At 43.8% G+C, this 26,688-nt stretch overlaps 1 protein-coding gene across 2 annotated transcripts in view; it reads right to left on the bottom strand.

Annotated features, from left to right (window-relative positions):
• Positions 1-26,688, bottom strand: part of LOC106592407 (4-aminobutyrate aminotransferase, mitochondrial) — a 60,610-nt gene that overhangs the window by 30,727 nt on the left and 3,195 nt on the right. For both annotated transcript variants that reach the window (XM_045719679.2, XM_045719680.2), the window contains exons 2-5: positions 7,722-7,855; positions 4,169-4,266; positions 2,283-2,312; positions 1,666-1,783 (exon numbers count right to left, since the gene is read on the bottom strand). In XM_045719679.2, the coding sequence (XP_045575635.1) occupies positions 1,666-1,783; positions 2,283-2,312; positions 4,169-4,266; positions 7,722-7,791 (316 nt within the window). In that variant the 5' untranslated portion in view covers positions 7,792-7,855. The remainder of the gene's footprint in view (positions 1-1,665; positions 1,784-2,282; positions 2,313-4,168; positions 4,267-7,721; positions 7,856-26,688) is intronic.

Below are 26,688 nucleotides of genomic sequence, written 5' to 3'. Positions count from 1 at the left end.
ACAAGGACAAGGTCATCATTAACTGCTGTATGTGGCCTAGACCTCATCATAACTAAAACACAAGGACAAGGTCATCATTAACTGCTGTATGTGGCCTAGACCTCATCATAACTAAAACACAAGGACAAGGTCATCATTAACTGCTGTATGTGGCCTAGACCTCATCATAACTAAAACACAAGGACAAGGTCATCATTAACTGCTGTATGTGGCCTAGACCTCATCATAACTAAAACACAAGGACAAGGTCATCATTAACTGCTTCATGTGGCCTAGACCTCATCATAACTAAAACACAAGGACAAGGTCATCATTAACTGCTGTATGTGGCCTAGACCTCATCATAACTAAAACACAAGGACAAGGTCATCATTAACTGCTGCATGTGGCCTAGACCTCATCATAACTAAAACACAAGGACAAGGTCATCATTAACTGCTGTATGTGGCCTAGACCTAAACCACTGTAATCTAAGTCTCTCGCCTCCAGCTGCTTTCTGTGTTGCAATGTCAGGCTAAAAAACACAAGGTCTTCTCAGGTATGTAGCTTTTGGTTTGCAGCATTCTATAATATAGTAATATAACACAGTAATATAACAATATCATAATATAGTAATATAACATAATAATATAGTAATATAATATAATATAGTAATATAAAATAATATAATAATATCATGTAATAACAATAATAATATAGTAATATAACATAATAATAAGATCCTATAATAAAGTAATATAACAATAATATCATATAATAAAAATAACCTACACTAATATAATATATAATAATAATACAGACTCTTTTCTCCAAAGAGACTTACAGTCATGCATACATTTTAGGCATGAGTAGTCCTGGGAATCAACCCCACTATCCCGGTGTTGCAGGCGCCCTGCTCTACCCAGCTACAGTGAACCGCTAACCTTGAGAGTCTAGGGTCGCAAGTTCAACACCTGCCAAGCAGAAGTGCTGTGGTGTTAAAATGGGAAAATGCTACGCTACAGATAAGTTGCTTACCTCCAGCACGCTACTCTGTCAAACTATAGAACACATGACTAGCTAGATCTTCTAGACACCAACCGATAAGGATGGAGTAGGCTTGTGTGCTAACCAATAGGAATAGAGGAGATGTGTGTGCTAACCAATAGGAATAGAGGAGATGTGTGGGCTAACCAATAGGAAGAGAGGAGATCTGTGCACTAACCAATAGGAATAGAGGAGATCTGGGTACTAACCAATAAGGATGGAGGAGATCTGTGTAAATCAAACAACATTTTATTGGTAACATACACATGGTTAGCAGATGTTATTGCGAGTGTAGCGAAATGCTTGTAGTGTAGCGAAATGCTTTTATTGAGCAATAAGGATGGAGATGTGTATACTGACCAGTAAGGATGGAGGAGATGTGTGTACTGACCAATAAGGATGGAGAAGATGTGTGTACTGACCAGTAAGGATGGAGGAGATGTGTGTACTGACCAATAAGGATGGAGGAGATGTGTGTACTGACCAATAAGGATGGAGAAGATGTGTGTACTGACCAATAAGGATGGAGGAGATGTGTGTACTGACCAATAGTGATGGAGAAGATGTGTGTACTAACCAATAGGGATGGAGGAGATGTGTGTACTAACCAATAGTGATGGAGGAGATGTGTGTACTGACCAATAGGGATGGAGGAGATCTGTGTGTAGACGTCCAGCATGCGGTTTCCGTCCACGTCCACCAGGTAGTTTCCTCTGCTCTCCTCATAGTTACAGAAGAAATTGATTGCTCCCACGTTCTGGGGGGAGGGAGAGAGTGAGATGGACAGAGAGAGAGGGACAGAGAGAGAGGGACAGAGAGAGAGGGACAGAGAGAGAGGGACAGAGAGAGAGGGACAGAGAGAGAGGGACAGAGAGAGATGGACAGAGAGAGATGGACAGAGAGAGATGGACAGAGAGAGAGGGACAGAGAGAGAGGGACAGAGAGAGAGGGACAGAGAGAGAGGGACAGAGAGAGAGGGACAGAGAAAGGTACAGAGAAAGGGAGAGAGAGAGAGAGAGAGAGAGAAAGAGATAAGGTAGTCATTCAGTTAACTCAGTCTAGACACAGAGAGAGACTGTGTGTCTGTCTCCGTTGTGTGTCTGTGTGTGTCTGTGTGTGTGTGTGTGTGTGTGTGTGTGTGTGTGTGTGTGTGTGCTGCGTTATGTGTGCACGCATGCAAGTGTGTGACCCAATAATGCATTGTTTTATTCCATCATCAAAACAGCCTCACACACACACACACTCTCTTGGCGTACCTGCATCTCTCCCAACTGTTTGGTCAGCTCCTGGTGGGGGAGGAGAAGGAGGGAGGGGGAGGAGAGAGGAGGAGGGAAGAGGGAGGGGAGGAGAGGAAGAGAGAGATGTCATGTCAAGGTGGTTCCTCAACAGTTTGTTAATGTATCTCAAAATGGCAGCCTATTCCCTCCATAGTGCACCTCCCTATGGGCCCTGGTCTAATGGCAGCCTATTCCCTCCATAGGGTTCTGCTTGGGACGAAGCCTGTGTGCAACAGAGTGTTCAGGATGGGTGTGTACAGTCCACTGTTCCCATCACAGGGTCACACAGAGGTCACCATTAACCTCTTACGACACCAATCGCATAGGGGGCAGTATTGTTACTTTCGGATGAAATACGTGCCCATATTAAACTGCCTCCTACTCAAACTCAGAAGCTAGGATATGCATATTATTAGTAGATTTGGATAGAAAACACTCTGACGTTTCTAAAACTGTTTGAATGATGTCTGTGAGTATAACAGAACTCATATAGCAGGCAAAAACCTGAGAAAAATCCTACCAGGAAGTGGAAATCTGATGGGTGGAATCTTTCCAAGTCATTGCCTATCTAACACACAGTGACTAAGGATTCATTTTGCACTTCCTAAGGCTTCCAATAGATGTCAACAGTCTTTAGAACCTTGTTTCAGCCTTTTGCAGAGAACAGAGAGCGAACAAGAAGGTGGGGAAGTTGTTGACTCAGGGAAGGACATCAGTTCATTGGCGCGCATTCACGTGAGGAGTTAGCTGTGTTCCAAAACGTTTTTCAAGACAATGGAATCGTCCGGTTGGAATATTATTGAAGTTTGACGTTAAAAAGGCCCTAAAGATTGATGCTTTACAACGTTTGACATGTTTGAACGAACGTAAATATAACTTTTTTTACTTTTCGTCGTGACATTTTCCGCACGCTTCCTACATTTGGAGTAGCTAACTGAACGCGCTAACAACAAGGAGCTATTTGGACATAAATTATGGACTTTATCGAACAAAACAACATTTATTGTGGACCTGGGATTCCTGGAAGTGCCTTCTGATGAAGATCATCAAAGGTAAGTGAATATTTCTAATGCTATTTATGATTTTAGATGACTCCAAAATGGCGGGTATCTGTATTGCCTGATGTATTTTTCTGAGCGCCGTACTCAGATTATTGCAAGGTGTGCTTTCCTTGTGAAGCTTTTTTAAAATCTGTCACAGCGGCTGCATAAAGGAGATGTTCATCTATAATTCTTTGAATAACAGTTTAATATTTTATCAACGTTTATGATGAATATTTTTGTAAATTGTTGTGCTGATTCACCGGAGTATTGGAGGCTAAATATTTTCTGAATGTCACGCGCCAATGTAAAATGCTGTTTTTGGATATAAATATGAACTTTATCGAACAAAAAATGCATGTATTGTGTAACATGATGTCCTAGGAGTGTCATCTGATGAAGATCGTCAAAGGTTAATGCTTCATTTAGCTGTGTTTTGGGTATTTGTGATGCATCTAGTTGCTTGGAAAATGGCTGTGTGGTTATTTTTGTCTATGTACTCTCCTAACATAATCTAATGTTTTGCTTTCGCTGTAAAGCCTTTTTGAAATCGGACAACGTGGTTCGATTCAGGAGAAGTGTATCTATAAAATGGTATAAAATAGTTGTATGTTTGAGAAATTGAAATTATTAGATTTGTGGTTTTGAATATGGCGCTCTGATTTTTCACTGGCTATTGTCAAACTCGGTGTCATATGAAACATCAACAATGTCAAACAGAACAAGCCTTTTTAACAGATAGCAATTATTCCTACTGGTTCATTGTGCTGTTAGTGACATACAGAGAATCAGGCCCGGCATTTAACCCACTGTGTGGTTCAGTACCTTGGAACGGGGTCCTGGGACCTCGGTCTTCATGGAAGGCCCATCGTATTCAAACTCCATCTGAGTCTTAGCTGCTGCCTTACTGACATACCTGCAGCCTGTCCACACACACACACACACACACCACACACACACAACACACACACACCAACACACACACACACACACACACACACACACACACAGAGAGAGAGAATGTTAAGGCAATGCTGTGTTGCTGACTTGTCCTGCAGAAGATCCTTCAACTTAACCTTAGACAAGGACAAACCCTCCATTCATTATGTGATGCTGTATCAGCCTTAGTTCCTGTCTGTCTGGCCACAGGGTCTGTAGGGTGATATCATTAGTCTGTCTGGCCACAGGGTATGTAGGGTTAAATCATTAGTCTGTCTGGCCACAGGGTATGTAGGGTTAAATCATTAGTCTGTCTGGCTACAGGGTCTGTAGGGTTAAATCATTAGTCTGTCTGGCTACAGGGTATGTAGGGTTAAATCATTAGTCTGTCTGGCCACAGGGTATGTAGGGTTAAATCATTAGTCTGTCTGGCCACAGGGTATGTAGGGTTAAATCATTAGTCTGTCTGGCTACAGGGTCTGTAGGGTTAAATCATTAGTCTGTCTGGCCACAGGGTCTGTAGGGTTAAATCATTAGTCTGTCTGGCCACAGGGTCTGTAGGGTTAAATCATTAGTCTGTCTGGCCACAGGGTATGTAGGGTTAAATCATTAGTCTGTCTGGCCACAGGGTATGTAGGGTTAAATCATTAGTCTGTCTGGCCACAGGGTCTGTAGGGTGATATCATTAGTCTGTCTGGCTACAGGGTATGTAGGGTTAAATCATTAGTCTGTCTGGCCACAGGGTATGTAGGGTTAAATCATTAGTCTGTCTGGCCACAGGGTATGTAGGGTTAAATCATTAGTCTGTCTGGCCACAGGGTCTGTAGGGTTAAATCATTGGTCTGTCTGGCCACAGGGTCTGTAGGGTTAAATCATTAGTCTGTCTGGCCACAGGGTCTGTAGGGTTAAATCATTAGTCTGTCTGGCCACAGGGTATGTAGGGTTAAATCATTAGTCTGTCTGGCCACAGGGTCTGTAGGGTTAAATCATTAGTCTGTCTGGCCACAGGGTATGTAGGGTTAAATCATTAGTCTGTCTGGCTACAGGGTCTGTAGGGTTAAATCATTAGTCTGTCTGGCCACAGGGCATGTAGGGTTATATCATTAGTCTGTCTGGCTACAGGGAATGCAGGGTTATACCATTAGTCTGTCTGGCAGCAGGGTGATATCATTAGTCTGTCTGGCCACAGGGTGATATCATTAGTCTGTCTGGCCACAGGGTATGTAGGGTGATATCATTCATCTGTCTGGCCACAGGGTCTGTAGGGTTAAATCATTAGTCTGTCTGGCCACAGGGTCTGTAGGGTTAAATCATTAGTCTGTCTGGCCACAGGGTCTGTAGGGTGATATCATTAGTCTGTCTGGCCACAGGGTATGTAGGGTTAAATCATTAGTCTGTCTGGCCACAGGGTATGTAGGGTTAAATCATTAGTCTGTCTGGCTACAGGGTCTGTAGGGTTAAATCATTAGTCTGTCTGGCTACAGGGTATGTAGGGTTAAATCATTAGTCTGTCTGGCCACAGGGTATGTAGGGTTAAATCATTAGTCTGTCTGGCCACAGGGTATGTAGGGTTAAATCATTAGTCTGTCTGGCTACAGGGTCTGTAGGGTTAAATCATTAGTCTGTCTGGCCACAGGGTCTGTAGGGTTAAATCATTAGTCTGTCTGGCCACAGGGTCTGTAGGGTTAAATCATTAGTCTGTCTGGCCACAGGGTATGTAGGGTTAAATCATTAGTCTGTCTGGCCACAGGGTATGTAGGGTTAAATCATTAGTCTGTCTGGCCACAGGGTCTGTAGGGTGATATCATTAGTCTGTCTGGCTACAGGGTATGTAGGGTTAAATCATTAGTCTGTCTGGCCACAGGGTATGTAGGGTTAAATCATTAGTCTGTCTGGCCACAGGGTATGTAGGGTTAAATCATTAGTCTGTCTGGCCACAGGGTCTGTAGGGTTAAATCATTGGTCTGTCTGGCCACAGGGTCTGTAGGGTTAAATCATTAGTCTGTCTGGCCACAGGGTCTGTAGGGTTAAATCATTAGTCTGTCTGGCCACAGGGTATGTAGGGTTAAATCATTAGTCTGTCTGGCCACAGGGTCTGTAGGGTTAAATCATTAGTCTGTCTGGCCACAGGGTATGTAGGGTTAAATCATTAGTCTGTCTGGCTACAGGGTCTGTAGGGTTAAATCATTAGTCTGTCTGGCCACAGGGCATGTAGGGTTATATCATTAGTCTGTCTGGCTACAGGGAATGCAGGGTTATACCATTAGTCTGTCTGGCAGCAGGGTGATATCATTAGTCTGTCTGGCCACAGGGTGATATCATTAGTCTGTCTGGCCACAGGGTATGTAGGGTGATATCATTCATCTGTCTGGCCACAGGGTATGTAGGGTGATATCATTCATCTGTCTGGCCACAGGGTTTGTAGGGTGATATCATTAGTCTGTCTGGCCACAGGGTATGTAGAGTGATATCATTAGTCTGTCTGGCCACAGGGTATGTTGGGTGATGTCATTAGGCTGTCTGGCTACAGGGTATGTAGGGTGATATCATTAGTCTGTCTGGCCACAGGGTATGTAGGGTGATATCATTAGTCTGTCTGGCCACAGGGTATGTAGGGTTAAATCATTAGTCTGTCTGGCTACAGGGTCTGTAGGGTTAAATCATTAGTCTGTCTGGCCACAGGGTATGTAGGGTGATATCATTAGTCTGTCTGGCCACAGGGTATGTAGGGTGATATCATTAGGCTGTCTGGCCACAGGGTATGTAGGGTTATATCATTAGGCTGTCTGGCCACAGGGTATGTAGGGTTAAATCATTAGGCTGTCTGGCCACAGGGTATGTAGGGTTATATCATTAGGCTGTCTGGCCACAGGGTATGTGGGGTGATATCATTAGACTGTCTGGCCACAGGGTATGTAGGGTGATATCATTAGGCTGTCTGGCCACAGGGTATGTAGAGTGATATCATTAGGCTGTCTGGCCACAGGGTATGTAGAGTGATATCATTAGGCTGTCTGGCCACAGGGTATGTAGGGTGATGTCATTACCCTGTGGCCAGACAGCCTATGTAGGGGGAAATCATTAGGCTGTCTGGCCACAGGGTATGTAGGGTGAAATCATTAGGCTGTCTGGCCACAGGGTATGTAGGGTGATATCATTCGTCTGTCTTAACCATGTAGCTGACCTCTGTTTTATGATTGAGGAAGCTGACTCATTAAGAGAATGTAGTTGTGTGACGTTTCTCTCAGTGTGTGTGTGTGTGTGTGTGTGTGTGTGTGTGTGTGTGTGTGTGTGTGTGTGTGTGTGTGTGTGTGTGTACACCAAACGGGATATAACTGGTATAGAGCATTAGCTGATTGCATATAGATATTACCTCTAACAGACATAACCTCTACACACGACTGTTCCTACTAGCTCTGTGTGTGTGAGCGGTGTGTACCTGGTGCAGTGAACCTGAGGTTCTGCTGGAGGGAGAGGACCAGCTGCCTGCTGAGCAGAGAGGACGCCATGACTCAGAACAACAGAATGATGCAGAGAGAGAAAGACAGTCCTCAACACCTGCCTTCACGCCACCTGAAGACGGAGGGAGAAATGTCAGTCATATACAATCAGAGGACACACACAGAGACAGAGACAGAGAGAGCTCTAAGGCATAGGTACAGTTCTCAGAGCAGTGGTTTTAACTGAGAATCCATCCTACAGCACCACCACAAGTCTGACAGACAATGTAGAGGTTAGCAGCACAGTGACAGACAGTGTAGAGGTTAGCAGCACAGTGACAGACAGCGTAGAGGTTAGCAGGTCAGTGACAGACAGTGTAGAGGTTAGCAGGTCAGTGACAGACAGTGTAGAGGTTAGCAGGTCAGTGACAGACAGTGTAGAGGTTAGCAGGCCAGTGACAGACAGTGTAGAGGTTAGCAGGCCAGTGACAGACAGTGTAGAGGTTAGCAGCACAGTGACAGACAGTGTAGAGGTTAGCAGGTCAGTGACAGACAGTGTAGAGGTTAGCAGGTCAGTGACAGACAGTGTAGAGGTTAGCAGGTCAGTGACAGACAGTGTAGAGGTTAGCAGGTCAGTGACAGACAGTGTAGAGGTTAGCAGGCCAGTGACAGACAGTGTAGAGGTTAGCAGGCCAGTGACAGACAGTGTAGAGGTTAGCAGCACAGTGACAGACAGTGTAGAGGTTAGCAGGTCAGTGACAGACAGTGTAGAGGTTAGCAGGTCAGTGACAGACAGTGTAGAGGTTAGCAGGTCAGTGACAGACAGTGTAGAGGTTAGCAGGTCAGTGACAGACAGTGTAGAGGTTAGCAGGTCAGTGACAGACAGTGTAGAGGTTAGCAGGTCAGTGACAGACAGTGTAGAGGTTAGCAGCACAGAGACAGACAGTGTAGAGGTTAGCAGCATAGTGACAGACAGTGTAGAGGTGTGTGTGTGTGGGGAGGCGTTATTGGGGGGGGGGGGGGGGGGTGATAACTAAAAGGCATCTGAGGACAACACTACCTGTCTCATTCCATCTGCACTAGATAGACCCTGATGAAGCCATACTGACACCTATAGACAGATGACTGTAACTCTGGTGCAGCCATACAGTACTGTTATGTAGACAGATGACTGTAACTCTGGTGCAGCCATACAGTACTGTTATGTAGACAGATGACTGTAACTCTGGTGCAGCCATACAGTACTGTTATGTAGACTGATGACTGTAACTCGGGTGCAGCCATACAGTACTGTTATGTAGACAGATGACTGTAACTCTGGTGCAGCCATACAGTACTGTTATGTAGACAGATGACTGTAACTCTGGTGCAGCCATACAGTACTGTTATGTAGACTGATGACTGTAACTCTGGTGCAGCCATACAGTACTGTTATGTAGACAGATGACTGTAACTCTGGTGCAGCCATACAGTACTGTTATGTAGACAGATGACTGTAACTCTGGTGCAGCCATACAGTACTGTAATGTAGACTGATGACTAACTCTGGTGCAGCCATACAGTACTGTTATGTAGACTGATGACTGAAACTGACTGGCTTCACTGATACCATAGTTGCAACATTCTGGAAACTTTCCCAAAATCCTATCAGGTTTTGATCAACTGTATGAATCCTATCAGGTTTTGATCAACTGTATGAATCCTACCAGGTTGTATAAACTGTATAAATCCTAATCAGGTTGTATAAACTATATAAATCCTATCAGGTTGTATAAACTATATAAATCCTAATCAGGTTGTATAAACTATATAAATCCTAATCAGGTTGTATAAACTATATAAATCCTAATCAGGTTGTATAAACTATATAAATCCTAATCAGGTTGTATAAACTATATAAATCCTAATCAGGTTGTATAAACTATATAAATCCTATCAGGTTGTATAAACTATATAAATCCTAATCAGGTTGTATAAACTATATAAATCCTAATCAGGTTGTATAAACTGTATAAATCCTAATCAGGTTGTATAAACTGTATAAATCCTATCAGGTTGTATAAATCCTATCAGGTTGTATAAACTATATAAATCCTATCAGGTTGTATAAACTATATAAATCCTATCAGGTTGTATAAACTACATAAATCCTATCAGGTTGTATAAACTATATAAATCCTATCAGGTTGTATAAACTACATACATCCCCAGGTTTTCCTTAAATCCTGGTTGGAGGATTATGTATTTTCTGCTGATTCTGTGAATCTTCAAACCAGGATATATGGAATTTGGGGAATTTTGTAGAAGCCAGATATACTGACTGGTTTAACTGGTACACCTGCATCCTTCATCTGGACAGAGACAGCAAAGAATCCCCGACTAAAACAACATCTCACTAACACACAGGAGAACCCTGAGACTTAGGTCAGCCTGTCTGGGGACATCATCTAACAACCAACAACATTATGTGCCCGTCCACACATACACACACTACGTCAACTATAATGAGGGATGGAGAGAGGCAGACAGAGAGACTACGTCAACTATAATGAGGGATGAGAGAGGCAGACAGAGAGACTACGTCAACTATAATGAGGGATGGAGAGAGGCAGACAGAGAGACTACGTCAACTATAATGAGGGATGGAGAAGGAGAGAGGCAGACAGAGAGACTACGTCAACTATAATGAGGGATGAGAGAGGCAGACAGAGAGACTACGTCAACCATAATGAGGGATGGAGAGAGGCAGACAGAGAGACTACGTCAACTATAATGAGGGATGGAGAGAGGCAGACAGAGAGAATACGTCAACTATAATGAGGGATGGAGAAGGAGAGAGGCAGACAGAGAGACTACGTCAACTATAATGAGGGATGGAGAAGGAGAGAGGCAGACAGAGAGACTACGTCAACTATAATGAGGGATGGAGAAGGAGAGAGTCAGACAGAGAGACTACGTCAACTATAATGAGGGATGGAGAGAGGCAGACAGAGAGACGACGTCAACTATAATGAGGGATGGAGAGAGGCAGACAGAGAGACTACGTCAACTATAATGAGGGATGGAGAGAGGCAGACAGAGAGAATACGTCAACTATAATGAGGGATGGAGAAGGAGAGAGGCAGACAGAGAAACTACGTCAACTATAATGAGGGATGGAGAGAGGCAGACAGAGAGAATACGTCAACTATAATGAGGGATGGAGAAGGAGAGAGGCAGACAGAGAGAGTACGTCAACTATAATGAGGGATGGAGAGAGGCAGACAGAGAGACTACGTCAACTATAATGAGGGATGGAGAGAGGCAGACAGAGAGACTACGTCAACTATAATGAGGGATGGAGAGAGGCAGACAGAGAGACTACGTCAACTATAATGAGGGATGGAGAGAGGCAGACAGAGAGAATACGTCAACTATAATGAGGGATGGAGAAGGAGAGAGGCAGACAGAGAGACTACGTCAACTATAATGAGGGATGGAGAAGGAGAGAGGCAGACAGAGAGACTACGTCAACTATAATGAGGGATGAAAGAGGCAGACAGAGAGACTACGTCAACCATAATGAGGGATGGAGAGAGGCAGACAGAGAGACTACGTCAACTATAATGAGGGATGGAGAGAGGCAGACAGAGAGAATACGTCAACTATAATGAGGGATGGAGAAGGAGAGAGGCAGACAGAGAGACTACGTCAACTATAATGAGGGATGGAGAAGGAGAGAGGCAGACAGAGAGACTACGTCAACTATAATGAGGGATGGAGAGAGGCAGACAGAGAGACGACGTCAACTATAATGAGGGATGGAGAGAGGCAGACAGAGAAACTACGTCAACTATAATGAGGGATGGAGAGAGGCAGACAGAGAGAATACGTCAACTATAATGAGGGATGGAGAAGGAGAGAGGCAGACAGAGAAACTACGTCAACTATAATGAGGGATGGAGAGAGGCAGACAGAGAGAATACGTCAACTATAATGAGGGATGGAGAAGGAGAGAGGCAGACAGAGAGACTACGTCAACTATAATGAGGGATGAGAGAGGCAGACAGAGAGACTACGTCAACTATAATGAGGGATGGAGAGAGGCAGACAGAGAGACTACGTCAACTATAATGAGGGATGGAGAGAGGCAGACAGAGAGACTACGTCAACTATAATGAGGGATGGAGAGAGGCAGACAGAGAGACTACGTCAACTATAATGAGGGATGGAGAAGGAGAGAGGCAGACAGAGAGACTACGTCAACTATAATGAGGGATGGAGAAGGAGAGAGGCAGACAGAGACTACGTCAACTATAATGAGGGATGGAGAAGGAGAGAGGCAGACAGAGACTACGTCAACTATAATGAGGGATGGAGAAGGAGAGAGGCAGACAGAGGACTACGTCAACTATAATGAGGGATGAGAGAGGCAGACAGAGAGACTACGTCAACTATAATGAGGGATGGAGAAGGAAAGAGGCAGACAGAGAGACTACGTCAACTATAATGAGGGATGGAGAGAGGCAGACAGAGAGACTACGTCAACTATAATGAGGGATGGAGAAGGAGAGAGGCAGACAGAGAGACTACGTCAACTATAATGAGGGATGGAGAAGGAGAGAGGCAGACAGAGAGACTACGTCAACTATAATGAGGGATGGAGAAGGAGAGAGGCAGACAGAGAAACTACGTCAACTATAATGAGGGATGGAGAGAGGCGAGAGGCAGACAGAGACTACGTCAACTATAATGAGGGATGGAGAGAGGCAGACAGAGACTACGTCAACTATAATGAGGGATGGAGAAGGAGAGAGGCAGACAGAGAAACTACGTCAACTATAATGAGGGATGGAGAGAGGCAGACAGAGAGACTACGTCAACTATAATGAGGGATGGAGGAGAGGGCAGACAGAGACTACGTCAACTATAATGAGGGATGGAGAGGAGGGGCAGACAGAGAGACTACGTCAACTATAATGAGGGATGGAGAAGGAGAGAGGCAGACAGAGACTACGTCAACTATAATGAGGGATGGAGAGAGGCAGACAGAGAGCTACGTCAACTATAATGAGGGACGGAGAGAGGCAGACAGAGAGACTACGTCAACTATAATGAGGGATGGAGAAGGAGAGAGGCAGACAGAGAAACTACGTCAACTATAATGAGGGATGGAGAGAGGCAGACAGAGAGCTACGTCAACTATAATGAGGGATGGAGAGAGGCAGACAGAGAGAATACGTCAACTATAATGAGGGATGGAGAGAGGCAGACAGAGAGACTACGTCAACTATAATGAGGGATGGAGAGAGGCGAGAGGCAGACGAGACTACGTCAACTATAATGAGGGATGGAGAGAGGCAGACAGAGAGACTACGTCAACTATAATGAGGGATGGAGAGAGGCAGACAGAGACTACGTCAACTATAATGAGGGATGGAGAAGGAGAGAGGCAGACAGAGACTACGTCAACTATAATGAGGGATGAGAGAGGCAGACAGAGAGACTACGTCAACTATAATGAGGGATGGAGAAGGCAGACAGAGAGACTACGTCAACTATAATGAGGGATGGAGAGAGGCAGACAGAGAAACTACGTCAACTATAATGAGGGATGGAGAGAGGCAGACAGAGAGACTACGTCAACTATAATGAGGGATGAGAGAGGCAGACAGAGAAACTACGTCAACTATAATGAGGGATGGAGAAGGAGAGAGGCAGACAGAGACTACGTCAACTATAATGAGGGATGAGAGAGGCAGACAGAGAGACTACGTCAACTATAATGAGGGATGGAGAAGGCAGACAGAGAGACTACGTCAACTATAATGAGGGATGGAGAGAGGCAGACAGAGAAACTACGTCAACTATAATGAGGGATGGAGAGAGGCAGACAGAGACTACGTCAACTATAATGAGGGATGGAGAGAGGCAGACAGAGAGACTACGTCAACTATAATGAGGGATGGAGAAGGAGAGAGGCAGACAGAGAGACTACGCCAACTATAATGAGGGATGGAGAAGGAGAGAGGCAGACAGAGAGACTACGTCAACTATAATGAGGGATGAGAGAGGCAGACAGAGACTACGTCATCTATAATGAGGGACGGAGAAGGAAAGAGGCAGACAGAGACTACGTCAACTATAATGAGGGATGAGAGAGGCAGACAGAGAAACTACGTACACTATAATGAGGGATGGAGAGAGGCAGACAGAGACTACGTCAACTATAATGAGGGATGGAGAAGGAGAGAGGCAGACAGAGAAACTACGTCAACTATAATAAGGGATGAGAGAGGCAGACAGAGAGACTACGTCAACTATAATGAGGGATGGAGAGAGGCAGACAGAGACTACGTCAAATATAATGAGGGATGGAGAAGGAGAGAGGCAGACAGAGAAACTACGTCAACTATAATGAGGGATGGAGAAGGAGAGAGGCAGACAGAGAGACTACGTCAACTATAATGAGGGATGGAGAAGGAGAGAGGCAGACAGAGACTACGTCAACTATAATGAGGGATGGAGAGAGGCAGACAGAGACTACGTCAACTATAATGAGGGACGGAGAGAGGCAGACAGAGAGACTACGTCAACTATAATGAGGGATGGAGAAGGAGAGAGGCAGACAGAGAAACTACGTCAACTATAATGAGGGATGGAGAGAGGCAGACAGAGACTACGTCAACTATAATGAGGGATGAGAGAGGCAGACAGAGACTACGTCAACTATAATGAGGGATGGAGAGAGGCAGACAGAGAGACTATGTCAACTATAATGAGGGATGGAAAAGGAGAGAGGCAGACAGAGAGACTACGTCAACTATAATGAGGGATGGAGAAGGAGAGAGGCAGACAGAGAAACTACGTCAACTATAATGAGGGATGGAGAAGGAGAGAGGCAGACAGAGAAACTATGTCAACTATAATGAGGGATGGAGAAGGAGAGATGAAGAAAAGGGAAACAGGGAATGTCAGTATGTACCTCTGATTATGTGGTTCTGGGACTGGCTCTTAGTGTGTGTGAGTGTTTTCTTCCACTCTTATGTATAATGAGGGATGGAGAAGGAGAGAGGCAGACAGAGACTACGTCAACTATAATGAGGGATGGAGAGAGGCAGACAGAGAGACTACGTCAACTATAATGAGGGATGAGAGAGGCAGACAGAGAGACTACGTCAACTATAATGAGGGATGGAGAGAGGCAGACAGAGACTACGTCAACTATAATGAGGGATGGAGAGGCAGACAGAGACTACGTCAACTATAATGAGGGATGGAGAGGCAGACAGAGACTACGTCAACTATAATGAGGGATGGAGAGGCAGACAGAGACTACGTCAACTATAATGAGGGATGGAGAGGCAGACAGAGACTACGTCAACTATAATGAGGGATGGAGAGGCAGACAGAGACTACGTCAACTATAATGAGGGATGGAGAGGCAGACAGAGACTACGTCAACTATAATGAGGGATGGAGGAAAAAGGAAAATTACAGACAGAATCTTCCAGTCTTCCAAGGAGAAGTGAGACCCCCACATCTCCATCAAACATTTTTTAACTAGGCAAGACAGTTTTATTTACAATGAAGGCCTACCGGGGGCAGAACGACAGATTTTTACCTTGTCAGCTCGGGGATTCAATCTAGCAACCTTTCAGTTACTGGCCCAACACTCTAACCACTAGGCTACCTGCTGCCGGGATAATCATATAGTCGTACAGTCCCAGTGGTATAGTCATATAGTCACACAGTCCCAGTGGTATAGTCATATAGTCACACAGTCCCAGTGGTATAGTCATATAGTCCCAGTGGTATAGTCACACAGTCCCAGTGGTATAGTCATATAGTCCCAGTGATATAGTCCCAGTGGTATAGTCATATAATCATATAGTCCCAGTGGTATAGTTATATAGTCCCAGTGGTATAGTTATATAGTCCCAGTGGTATAGTCATATAGTCACACAGTCCCAGTGGTATAGTCATATAGTCCCAGTGGTATAGTCATATAGTCCCAGTCATATAGTCCCAGTGGTATAGTCATATAGTCCCAGTGGTATAGTCATATAGTCCCAGTGGTATAGTCCCAGTGGTATAGTCATATAGTCCCAGTGGTATAGTCATATATTCATATAGTCCCAGTGGTATAGTCATATAGTCCCAGTGGTATAGTCATATAGTCACAGTGGTATAGTCATATAGTCACACAGTCCCAGTGGTATAGTCATATAGTCACAGTGGTATAGTCATATAGTCACACAGTCCCAGTGGTATAGTCATATAGTCACAGTGGTATAGTCATATAGTCCCGGTCGTATAGTCATATAATCATATAGTCCCAGTCTCCAGATCTTTCCTCTCTCACCTCTCCATGTTAACAGAGAAGCCAGTCTCCAGGTCTTTCCTCTCTCACCGCTCCATGTTAACAGAGAAGCCAGTCTCCAGATCTTTCCTCTCTCACCTCTCCATATTAACAGAGAAGCCAGTCTCCAGGTCTTTCCTCTCTCACCGCTCCATGTTAACAGAGAAGCCAGTCTCCAGATCTTTCCTCTCTCACCGCTCCATGTTAACAGAGAAGCCAGTCTCCAGATCTTTCCTCTCTCACCTCTCCATGTTAACAGAGAAGCCAGTCTCCAGATCTTTCCTCTCTCTGTTATAAAACTGAACTGATCATTATTCATCAGGGGTCTCCACTTCATTCTGTCACTGAGCAGAGGGCTGACACACACACACACACACACACACACACACACACACACGGTTCTCACTCAGTCAGAGAATCCAGTGTTTAGCGAGAATGGAGAATGAATGACACACAAAAGTAGAAAGACATTCATGAATGAATCTGGCTTGTACACCTGTGTCCTCTATCTGTCGTGTTATAACACGAGGACGTAGCCTGGGTGTCGCGTTATAACACGAGGACGTAACCCGCGTGTCGCGTTATAACACGAGGACGTAACCTGGGTGTCGCGTTATAACACGAGGACGTAACCTGGGTGTTGCTTCTAGGGGCAGCAGGTAGTCCCCCTACCTCTCTCCCTCTCCCCCCCTACCTCTCCCTTCTCCCCCCTACCTCTCTAACTCTCTCTAGGGTGGCAGATATCCTAGCTGTTAGAGTGTTTGGCCAGTAACTGAAAGATCACTGGTTCCAATACCCCAGCAGACAAGGTCAAAAATATGCCGACGTGCCCTTGAGCAAGGCACTTCACCCCAATTTCCTCCAGGAGTAATGTACTACTATGGTTGACCCTGTAAAACAACACATTTCTCTGCACCTATCAGGTGTATAAAAATAAATTCTAGGAATGACCGGGCGAGTGTAGATAGACCACAGACGCTCAGTGACGATTCAACAACAGACAGATACAGGTTGTAATGTATGGACCGTTCAGCAACAACAGACAGATACAGGTTGTAATATATGGACCGTTCAGCAACGACAGACAGATACAGGTTGTAATATATGGACCGTTCAGCAACAACAGACAGATACAGGTTGTAATGTATGGACCGTTCAGCAACGACAGACAGATACAGGTTGTAATGTATGGACCGTTCAGCAACGACAGACAGATACAGGTTGTAATGTATGGACCGTTCAGCAACAACAGACAGATACAGGTTGTAATGTATGGACCGTTCAGCAACAACAGACAGATACAGGTTGTAATGTATGGACCGTTCAGCAACAACAGACAGATACAGGTTGTAATGTATGGACCGTTCAGCAACAACAGACAGATACAGGTTGTAATGTATGGACCGTTCAGCAACAACAGACAGATACAGGTTGTAATGTATGGACTGTCGTGTCTTTGGCTATGCCGGATTAAGTGATATGACATGCTAACTTATAAAATGATTTCTCTGTAATTAATATTACCTGATTAAGCTAATCATGTAAATGTAATTAACTAGAAAGTCGGGGCACCACGGAAGAACGTTTATAGAGCTGTTATCTTCCGAATAAACTCTTAAAATACTTTGTAATATTTTACATCGATAGCAGTCAATATTAACCCTTGTCTTATTTTCAGTCTCATAATGAAAGTTGTAAATTCTTGGCTATCTTCACGAACCCTTCACGAACAAGTTGAATCAGCAATACAAAATTGGGTTTAATTATTTATTTACTAAATACCTAACTAATCACACAGAATTACAAATACACAGAATACAATGATGTCATACAGAAAACGTCCCGGTAGACGGAACAGATATGACGGCTGGTTACACAAAGGAAAGGGGGTTGGGCTTGAATGAAAGAGCGGGAAGATTTAGGAACAGAGAAACAGCAGCTATGCTATCGTAAATACATTATCTTATGCATTCTAAATTACCGCCCATTTGGAAAAGGAAAATGCAATAAATATGTACTCTGAGCTGCGCTTCGGTAGATTGGTCGTAGATGCTGGCCGGGTTGGCCAACAGATCTTCCTGGCCGGAAGAATGTCAATGGTGGTCAATTGGATACGTGGTGGTATCTTCGTCTGGTTGTTAGACAGGATCCCTCGTCCGTCCTTTCCTAGCCCACGTAAGCAGCGGCCGCTGCTAACTCAACGGCTAGGAAGTAGCACTTCTGTAGTGAATAAGCTCAAAGTTCATACCATTCGCCAGCAAAGCTCACGCCGAGGTTGGCTTAGTTCTGTTCTTGACATGTGTGTCCTTCTAACGTAGAGGCTGCAGACCTCCCGCACTGGAACAAAACCTGGTTATCTTTTCGTCAAAGGATTATATAGTGGAGAGGGGGAGGGAGGTGTTTCATCGTTTATAACCCCTGTCTCTTCACAGGGTTGGGCCACTGATAGAGCAGGGCACTTTCCTTATGAAAACCCAAATCTCTCATTCGGAAGCTAAAATTACATTTCATCTCCTAACAAACATTTTCAATATCAAACATTTCAATTGCATAACAATTCCATGTGACTCTGATAACTAGAGGGCGTATACTTTCTCAGATACAGTTTGTCGTCCTGTCATCAGTCATAATGTCTCAGATGACAACTGAAATGAAATCCATACTCATTACGTTCCCAAGCATATTTCCAACTGGTTTTATTAACAAAATATGTGGTACCTTTCCCCATTTGTTTGATGTTCCCAGACTCTCTATATTTAACACAGGCTATTCAAGTCCTTCAGTAGATTCAGAGAGGGGAAGGGAGAAAGGTATTTATGGGGGGGGGGGTCATAAACCTTACCCACAGGCCAACGTCATGACAGGACCGTTCAGTGATGATGCAACAACAGACAGATACAGGTTGTAATATATGGACCGTTCAGCAACGACAGACAGATACAGGTTGTAATGTATGGACCGTTCAGCAACAACAGACAGATACAGGTTGTAATGTATGGACCGTTCAGCAACAACAGACAGATACAGGTTGTAATGTATGGACCGTTCAGCAACAACAGACAGATACAGGTTGTAATGTATGGACCGTTCAGTGATGATGCAACAACAGACAGATACAGGTTGTAATATATGGACCGTTCAGTAACGACAGACAGATTCAGGTTGTAATGTATGGACCGTTCAGCAACAACAGACAGATACAGGTTGTAATGTATGGACCGTTCAGCAACAACAGACAGATACAGGTTGTAATGTATGGACTGCTACCAGAGAGTCATGATTCATCTGACAACAATGAGACAACACACATGACCAGTCATAACAGTCTCGCCACTCTCCCTACAGCATGACCCTATGAGACAGTGACATCCACTGTGTGTGTGTACATACTAACCCACATTATGTCTGGCCCACTGTTCTACATGAAACCAGGACAGAGAGATCCCTCTGGGACCTAACTACAGGTGGAAACACTACTACCATACCCCGTGTACAGACAAGCAGAATACCCAGGACCTGTTTCCAGGACACAGATTAAGCCTAGTTCAATTTACATTCTCCATTGAAAATGCTTCTTAGTCCAAAACTAGTGTTCATCTGTGACTGGGAAAATCCCCCCTCAATGTTTAATCAGAATTCTACTGACTGACTACATGGTTGTTATGATCATTTAACCTCTGACCTTTAGGCTGCATAGCGCTAATGCTAAAAGTGACAGTTAAATATAGTTCCATGACATCCTCTTTGGCATGGCCCCTGTAGAGATACTACAACATGCAGCTATACATCAGATGTGAAATCAGATCTACTGAGGCAGGACAGGACAAAGGGAGAGTGCAGGGTGTATTTCTGAGAGGCCAGAGACAGGATTCCTCTACTGTAGATCCTGTTACGTCATGTCATTTGACTTGTATATACTCTCTGGTACTGAAGTCCACATGACAGACAGGGAGCGTCTCTGGTACTGAAGTCCACATGACAGACAGGGAGCGTCTCTGGTACTGAAGTCCACATGACAGACAGGGAGCGTCTCTGGTACTGAAGTCTACAGTGTTCAGTCCTATACAGTCAGCCTGTCCTACAGTGTTCAGTCCTATACAGTCAGCCTGTCCTACAGTGTTCAGTCCTATACAGTCAACCTGTCCTACAGTGTTCAGTCCTATACAGTCAGCCTGTCCTACAGTGTTCAGTCCTATACAGTCAGCCTGTCCTACAGTGTTCAGTCCTATACAGTCAGCCTGTCCTACAGTGATAGTGTTCAGCTGAAACGCAAACAGAGTTAATAACCTCATCACAGAACCATGGTGTAAAATCAGTCACCCTGGCAACGAGAGAGATGAGAGAGACGATTTCACCCTGGGAGGAACATCCCTGAAACACAGCACCAACTATACTGACCTTGGTCTGACTAGAAGTTCATCTGGGTGGTTTGCCGTGGCCATAAAGTCTAACAGATAAAGCACGCAGAGAACTTTTTGCAATTAGAAAGACCCTGTATAAATGTAACCGAACAATTACAATTTGGCTTAAATTATTTTACTCTGTCATAACTCCAATGTACAATTTAAAATATACATCATCAAATTGTACACCTGGAATTTAGTATAACTATTGTAGGTGTGCACATATATTGCCCCAAACATAGCCTGTAGGGCAGAACTTGGGAGATTCCCCCTAGTACAGATTCTGGACTCTAGCTAACACACTGTAATCCAGAATATTATCATCACACTGTAATCCAGAATATTATCATCACACTGTAATCCAGAATATTATCATCACACTGTAATCCAGAATATTATCATCACACTGTAATCCAGAATATTATCATCACACTATAATCCAGAATATTATCATCACACTGTAATCCAGAATATTATCATCACACTGTAATCCAGAATATTATCATCACACTGTAATCCAGAATATTATCATCACACTATAATCCAGAATATTATCATCACACTATAATCCAGAATATTATCATCACAAGGCTTTCTTATGCAAACACCACAACCCAGAGAGTGAATATTTAGACAACTAGCCCAAAAGCACCAGCTAATTTCAACCATTCAACCCATCAATAACTACATTAAAACAAATAGAAATCTCTATCCAAAATTCATACACTAATTATTGGCAAAACTAAAATTTCATTTAATTATAAACTTCAACGTTACCAGATAATAAATAGAGATATCAAAGCACAACACCTCGTCAAAATCAAAGAATTCAAACAAAGGAAGAAATGAACAGCGTACAGACTCACTGACCATAACCTGGCAATAGAGTCAGGGCACCATAGAAAAACATTATTAAACATAATATAATAGAGACAGTAGATCTAGCTCCAGATTATATCCTGGTCTGTCATAATATAATAGAGACAGTAGATCTAGCTCCAGATTATATCCTGGTCTGTCATAATATAATAGAGACAGTAGATCTAGCTCCAGATTATATCCTGGTCTGTCATAATATAATAGAGACAGTAGATCTAGCTGCAGGTTATATCCTGGTCTGTCATAATATAATAGAGACAGTAGATCTTGCTGCAGATTATATCCTGGTCTGTCATAATATAATAGAGACTCTAGATCCAGATGATATCCTGGTCTGTCATAATATAATAGAGACAGTAGATCTAGCTCCAGATTATATCCTGGTCTGTCATAATATAATAAAGACAGTAGATCTAGCTGCAGATTATATCCTGGTCTGTCATAATATAATAGAGACAGTAGATCTAGCTCCAGATTATATCCTGGTCTGTCATAATATAATAGAGAGTAGATCTAGCTGCAGATTATATCCTGGTCTGTCATAATATAATAGAGACAGTAGATCTAGCTGCAGATTATATCCTGGTCTGTCATAATATAATAGAGACAGTAGATCTAGATCCAGATGATATCCTGGTCTGTCATAATATAATAGAGACAGTAGATCTAGCTGCAGCTTATATCCTGGTCTGTCATAATATAATAGAGACAGTAGATCTAGCTGCAAATTATATCCTGGTCTGTCATAATATAATAGAGACAGTAGATCTAGCTGCAGATTATATCCTGGTCTGTCATAATATGTGAAACATACACTACTCAAAGATAATCTCCCACAAACCCAGGTGGAAAAAAAACCTACTTAAGTATGATCTCCAATTAGAGACAACGAGGACCAGCTGCCTCTAATTGGAGATCATCCCAAACAAAACCAACATAGAAATACAAAACTAGAACATGCACATAGAAATACAAAATATAGAAAAACACCCCCGTCACGCCCTGACCTACTCTACCATAGAAAATAACATTTTACTATGGTCAGGACGTGACAGTCATAATATAATAGACAGTAACTCCCACCATGTCATACACATGAGCCCTTGTTGTTTTAATTTCTCAGTTGTTGCAGTTAGTTTGCTTTTTTGTGTATTATACAGTGCCTTCAGAAAGTATTCACAACCCTAGATTGTTTCCACATTGTTGTGTTACAAGGTGGGATTAAAATGGATTTAATTGTATTTTTTGTGTGTTTTAGGTTATTGTCCTGCTGAAAAGCTAAATTTGTCTCCCAGTGTCTGTTGGAAAGCAGACTAAACCAGTTTTTCCTCTAAGATTTTGCCTGGGCTTAGCTCTATTCCGTTTATTTTGTATCCTCAAACAAAAACTCTGAAGTCCTTGCAGATGACAAGCATACCCATAACATGATGCAGCAACCACCATGCTTGGTACTCAGTGATGTGTTGTGTTGGATTTGGCCCAAACATAATGCTTTGTATTCAGGACAAAGTTATTTTCTTAATCCACATGTTTGCAGTATTTCTTTAGTTCCTTGTTGCAAACAGGATGTATGTTTTGGAATATTTTTATTCTGTACAGACTTCCTTCTTTTCACTCTGTCATTTAGGTTAGTATTGTGGAGTAACTACAATGTTGTTGAGGCATCTTCAGTTTTCTCCTATCGAAGACATTCAGCTCTGTACGTTTTTTTTTTTAAGTCACCATTGGCCAGGGGTGCAACTTTCACTGGGGACATCGGTCTGCTTTAGGACCATACTACAGAGCGTGCAGACAGGCTGTGTGAAGGCTAAGCTTCTGAAAGGTTGGTTTACAGGATGAATGGAGGCAGCTGCTGTCTGTGTGTGTTGCGCTTTTTCTCTGAGTTGTAAAAGCAAGCAGAGCAGAAACTGGCTACTCTTCATTTGACTGATGTAGGCAAGGTAACTGCTGTTTGACTTAAGAGAAGAGAAAGAAAATACATATATATATATTTTTTTTCCTCTTAACAGAAGAGGGAAAAAATTTGACCTATGATATGAATTACAGTGCCCTCCAAAAAGTTATATTACTCTTCCAAGAGTCTTGATGATCATCCAGGTGCTTTTTTGGCAAATTTGAGTAAACTTTTTGGACGACATGGGTCCCAAACACCGCATTCCACAGTAAGAACCTCACACCAACGGTCAGCATGGTGGTGGTAGTGTGATGGTTTGGAGATGCTTTGCTGCTTCAGGACCTGGACAACTTGCCCTAATAGAAGGAACCATGAATTCTGCTCTGTATACAGGAGAATGTCAGGCCAGCTGTCTTTGAGCTGAAGCACAGCTGGTTGATGCAGCAAGACAATGATCCAAAAAACAATCAAGTCTACTGCTATAACTCAGACTGAGCTTGTGCAAGAGTTGGAATGCAAAAGGATGCAAATGAGGCCACACACACACACAAAAGATGTTTCTGGGTTGATACTTTTCCTTGCAAAACACCAGCGGTGATGAGAAAAGCTGCTGTTAAGGGTAGTTCTCTCCAATTCGCTCAACTAGCTAAACGACATGCCGCAAGACGCCACCACTCCACCCAATCCCATGTGGCGGTGATTAACATAACAACCACGTGTTAAGCACTTTGTGATAACTCCGGATGTAAGAAAGGGCTTTATAAAATAAAATGTGATTGACTGGACAACAACAACAACCTGTAGCTATAGGAACGGTCCTGGGAGAGGTCACTGTAACTATAGGAACGGTCCTGGGAGAGACCACTGTAACTATAGGAACGGTCCTGGGAGAGGCCACTGTAACTATAGGAACGGTCCTGAGAGGGGTCACTGTAACTATAGGAACGGTCCTGAGAGGGGTCACTGTAACTATAGGAACGGTCCTGAGAGGGGTCACTGTAACTATAGCAACGGTCCTGAGAGGGGTCACTGTAACTATAGGAACGGTCCTGAGAGGGGTCACTGTAACTATAGGAACGGTCCTGAGAGGGATCACTGTAACTATAGCAACGGTCCTGAGAGAGACCACTGTAACTATAGGAACGGTCCTGGGAGAAACGACTGTAACTATAGGAACGGTCCTGGGAGAGACCACTGTAACTATAGCAACGGTCCTGAGAGAGACCACTGTAACTATAGGAACGGTCCTAGGAGAGGCCACTGTAACTATAGGAACGGTCCTGGGAGAGACCACTGTAACTATAGGAACGGTCCTGGGAGAGACCACTGACAGAGTAGCTCTAGTGTTGTGTAATCACTGCTACAGTGGGGGTTATTATTATTGAACACTGCAGATAGTAATACTGAACAGAGAGGTTTGACAACACAGGGAGGGAGAGAGGGAAAGAGAGAGAGAGAGGTCTTGATAACCTGTGACACTGAATAGAGAGGTTTGACAACACACACAGAGAGAGTCTTCATAACCTGTGATACTGAACAGAGAGGTTTGACAACACACACAGAGAGAGTCTTCATAACCTGTGATACTGAACAGAGAGGTTTGACAACACACACAGAGAGAGAGAGAGGTCTTCATAACCTGTGATACTGAACAGAGAGGTTTGACAACACACAGAGAGAGAGAGAGAGAAGTCTTCATAACCTGTGATACTGAACAGAGAGGTTTGACAACACAGAGAGAGTCTTCATAACCTGTGACACTGAACAGAGAGGTTTGACAACACACAGAGAGTCTTCATAACCTGTGACACTGAACAGAGAGGTTTGACAACACAGAGAGAGAGAGACAGAGAAAAAGAGAAGTCTTCATAACCAGTGATACTGAATACACAGAGAGAGAGAAGTCTTCATAACCAGTGATACTGAACAGAGAGGTTTGACCACACACACACACACACACACACACACACACACACACACACACACACACACACACACACCTTCATAACCTGTGTATATATTTTCTACTTGTTTATGAAGGATGCAGCAGTACGGCAAGCAGCTATAGAGCCCCAGAGACAGGAAGAGGAAACATCAAAGCTCTGAGATAAACACAGCTAAAATCCAGAAAACATTCCTTACCCCAGGATACTTAACTGGTGACTATCATTCCTTAACCCAGGATACTTCAACTGGTAACTATCATCCCTTACCCCAGGATACTTCAACTGGTGACTATCATCCCTTACCCCAGGATACTTCAACTGGTGACGATCATCCCTTACCCCAGGATACTTCAACTGGTGACTATCATCCCTTACCCCAGGATACTTCAACTGGTGACTATCATCCCTTACCCCAGGATACTTCAACTGGTGACTATCATCACTGTAACTATAGCAACGGTCCTGAGAGGGGTCACTGTAACTATAGGAACGGTCCTGAGAGGGGTCACTGTAACTATAGGAACGGTCCTGAGAGGGATCACTGTAACTATAGCAACGGTCCTGAGAGAGACCACTGTAACTATAGGAACGGTCCTGGGAGAAACGACTGTAACTATAGGAACGGTCCTGGGAGAGACCACTGTAACTATAGGAACGGTCCTGGGAGAGACCACTGTAACTATAGGAACGGTCCTGGGAGAGACCACTGTAACTATAGGAACGGTCCTGGGAGAGACCACTGTAACTATAGGAACGGTCCTGGGAGAGACCACTGTAACTATAGGAACGGTCCTGGGAGAGACCACTGTAACTATAGGAACGGTCCTGGGAGAGACCACTGTAACTATAGGAACGGTCCTGGGAGAGACCACTGTAACTATAGGAACGGTCCTGGGAGAGACCACTGTAACTATAGGAACGGTCCTGGGAGAGACCACTGTAACTATAGCAACGGTCCTGAGAGAGACCACTGTAACTATAGGAACGGTCCTAGGAGAGGCCACTGTAACTATAGGAACGGTCCTGGGAGAGACCACTGTAACTATAGGAACGGTCCTGGGAGAGACCACTGACAGAGTAGCTCTAGTGTTGTGTAATCACTGCTACAGTGGGGGTTATTATTATTGAACACTGCAGATAGTAATACTGAACAGAGAGGTTTGACAACACAGGGAGGGAGAGAGGGAAAGAGAGAGAGAGAGGTCTTGATAACCTGTGACACTGAATAGAGAGGTTTGACAACACACACAGAGAGAGTCTTCATAACCTGTGATACTGAACAGAGAGGTTTGACAACACACACAGAGAGAGTCTTCATAACCTGTGATACTGAACAGAGAGGTTTGACAACACACACAGAGAGAGAGAGAGGTCTTCATAACCTGTGATACTGAACAGAGAGGTTTGACAACACACAGAGAGAGAGAGAGAGAAGTCTTCATAACCTGTGATACTGAACAGAGAGGTTTGACAACACAGAGAGAGTCTTCATAACCTGTGACA

The sequence above is a fragment of the Salmo salar genome, chromosome 06, assembly GCF_965601325.2.
Source record: "Salmo salar chromosome 06, fSalSal1, whole genome shotgun sequence".
Lineage (NCBI taxonomy): Eukaryota > Metazoa > Chordata > Actinopteri > Salmoniformes > Salmonidae > Salmo > Salmo salar.
This window is presented reverse-complemented; position numbering and strand designations above follow the sequence as displayed.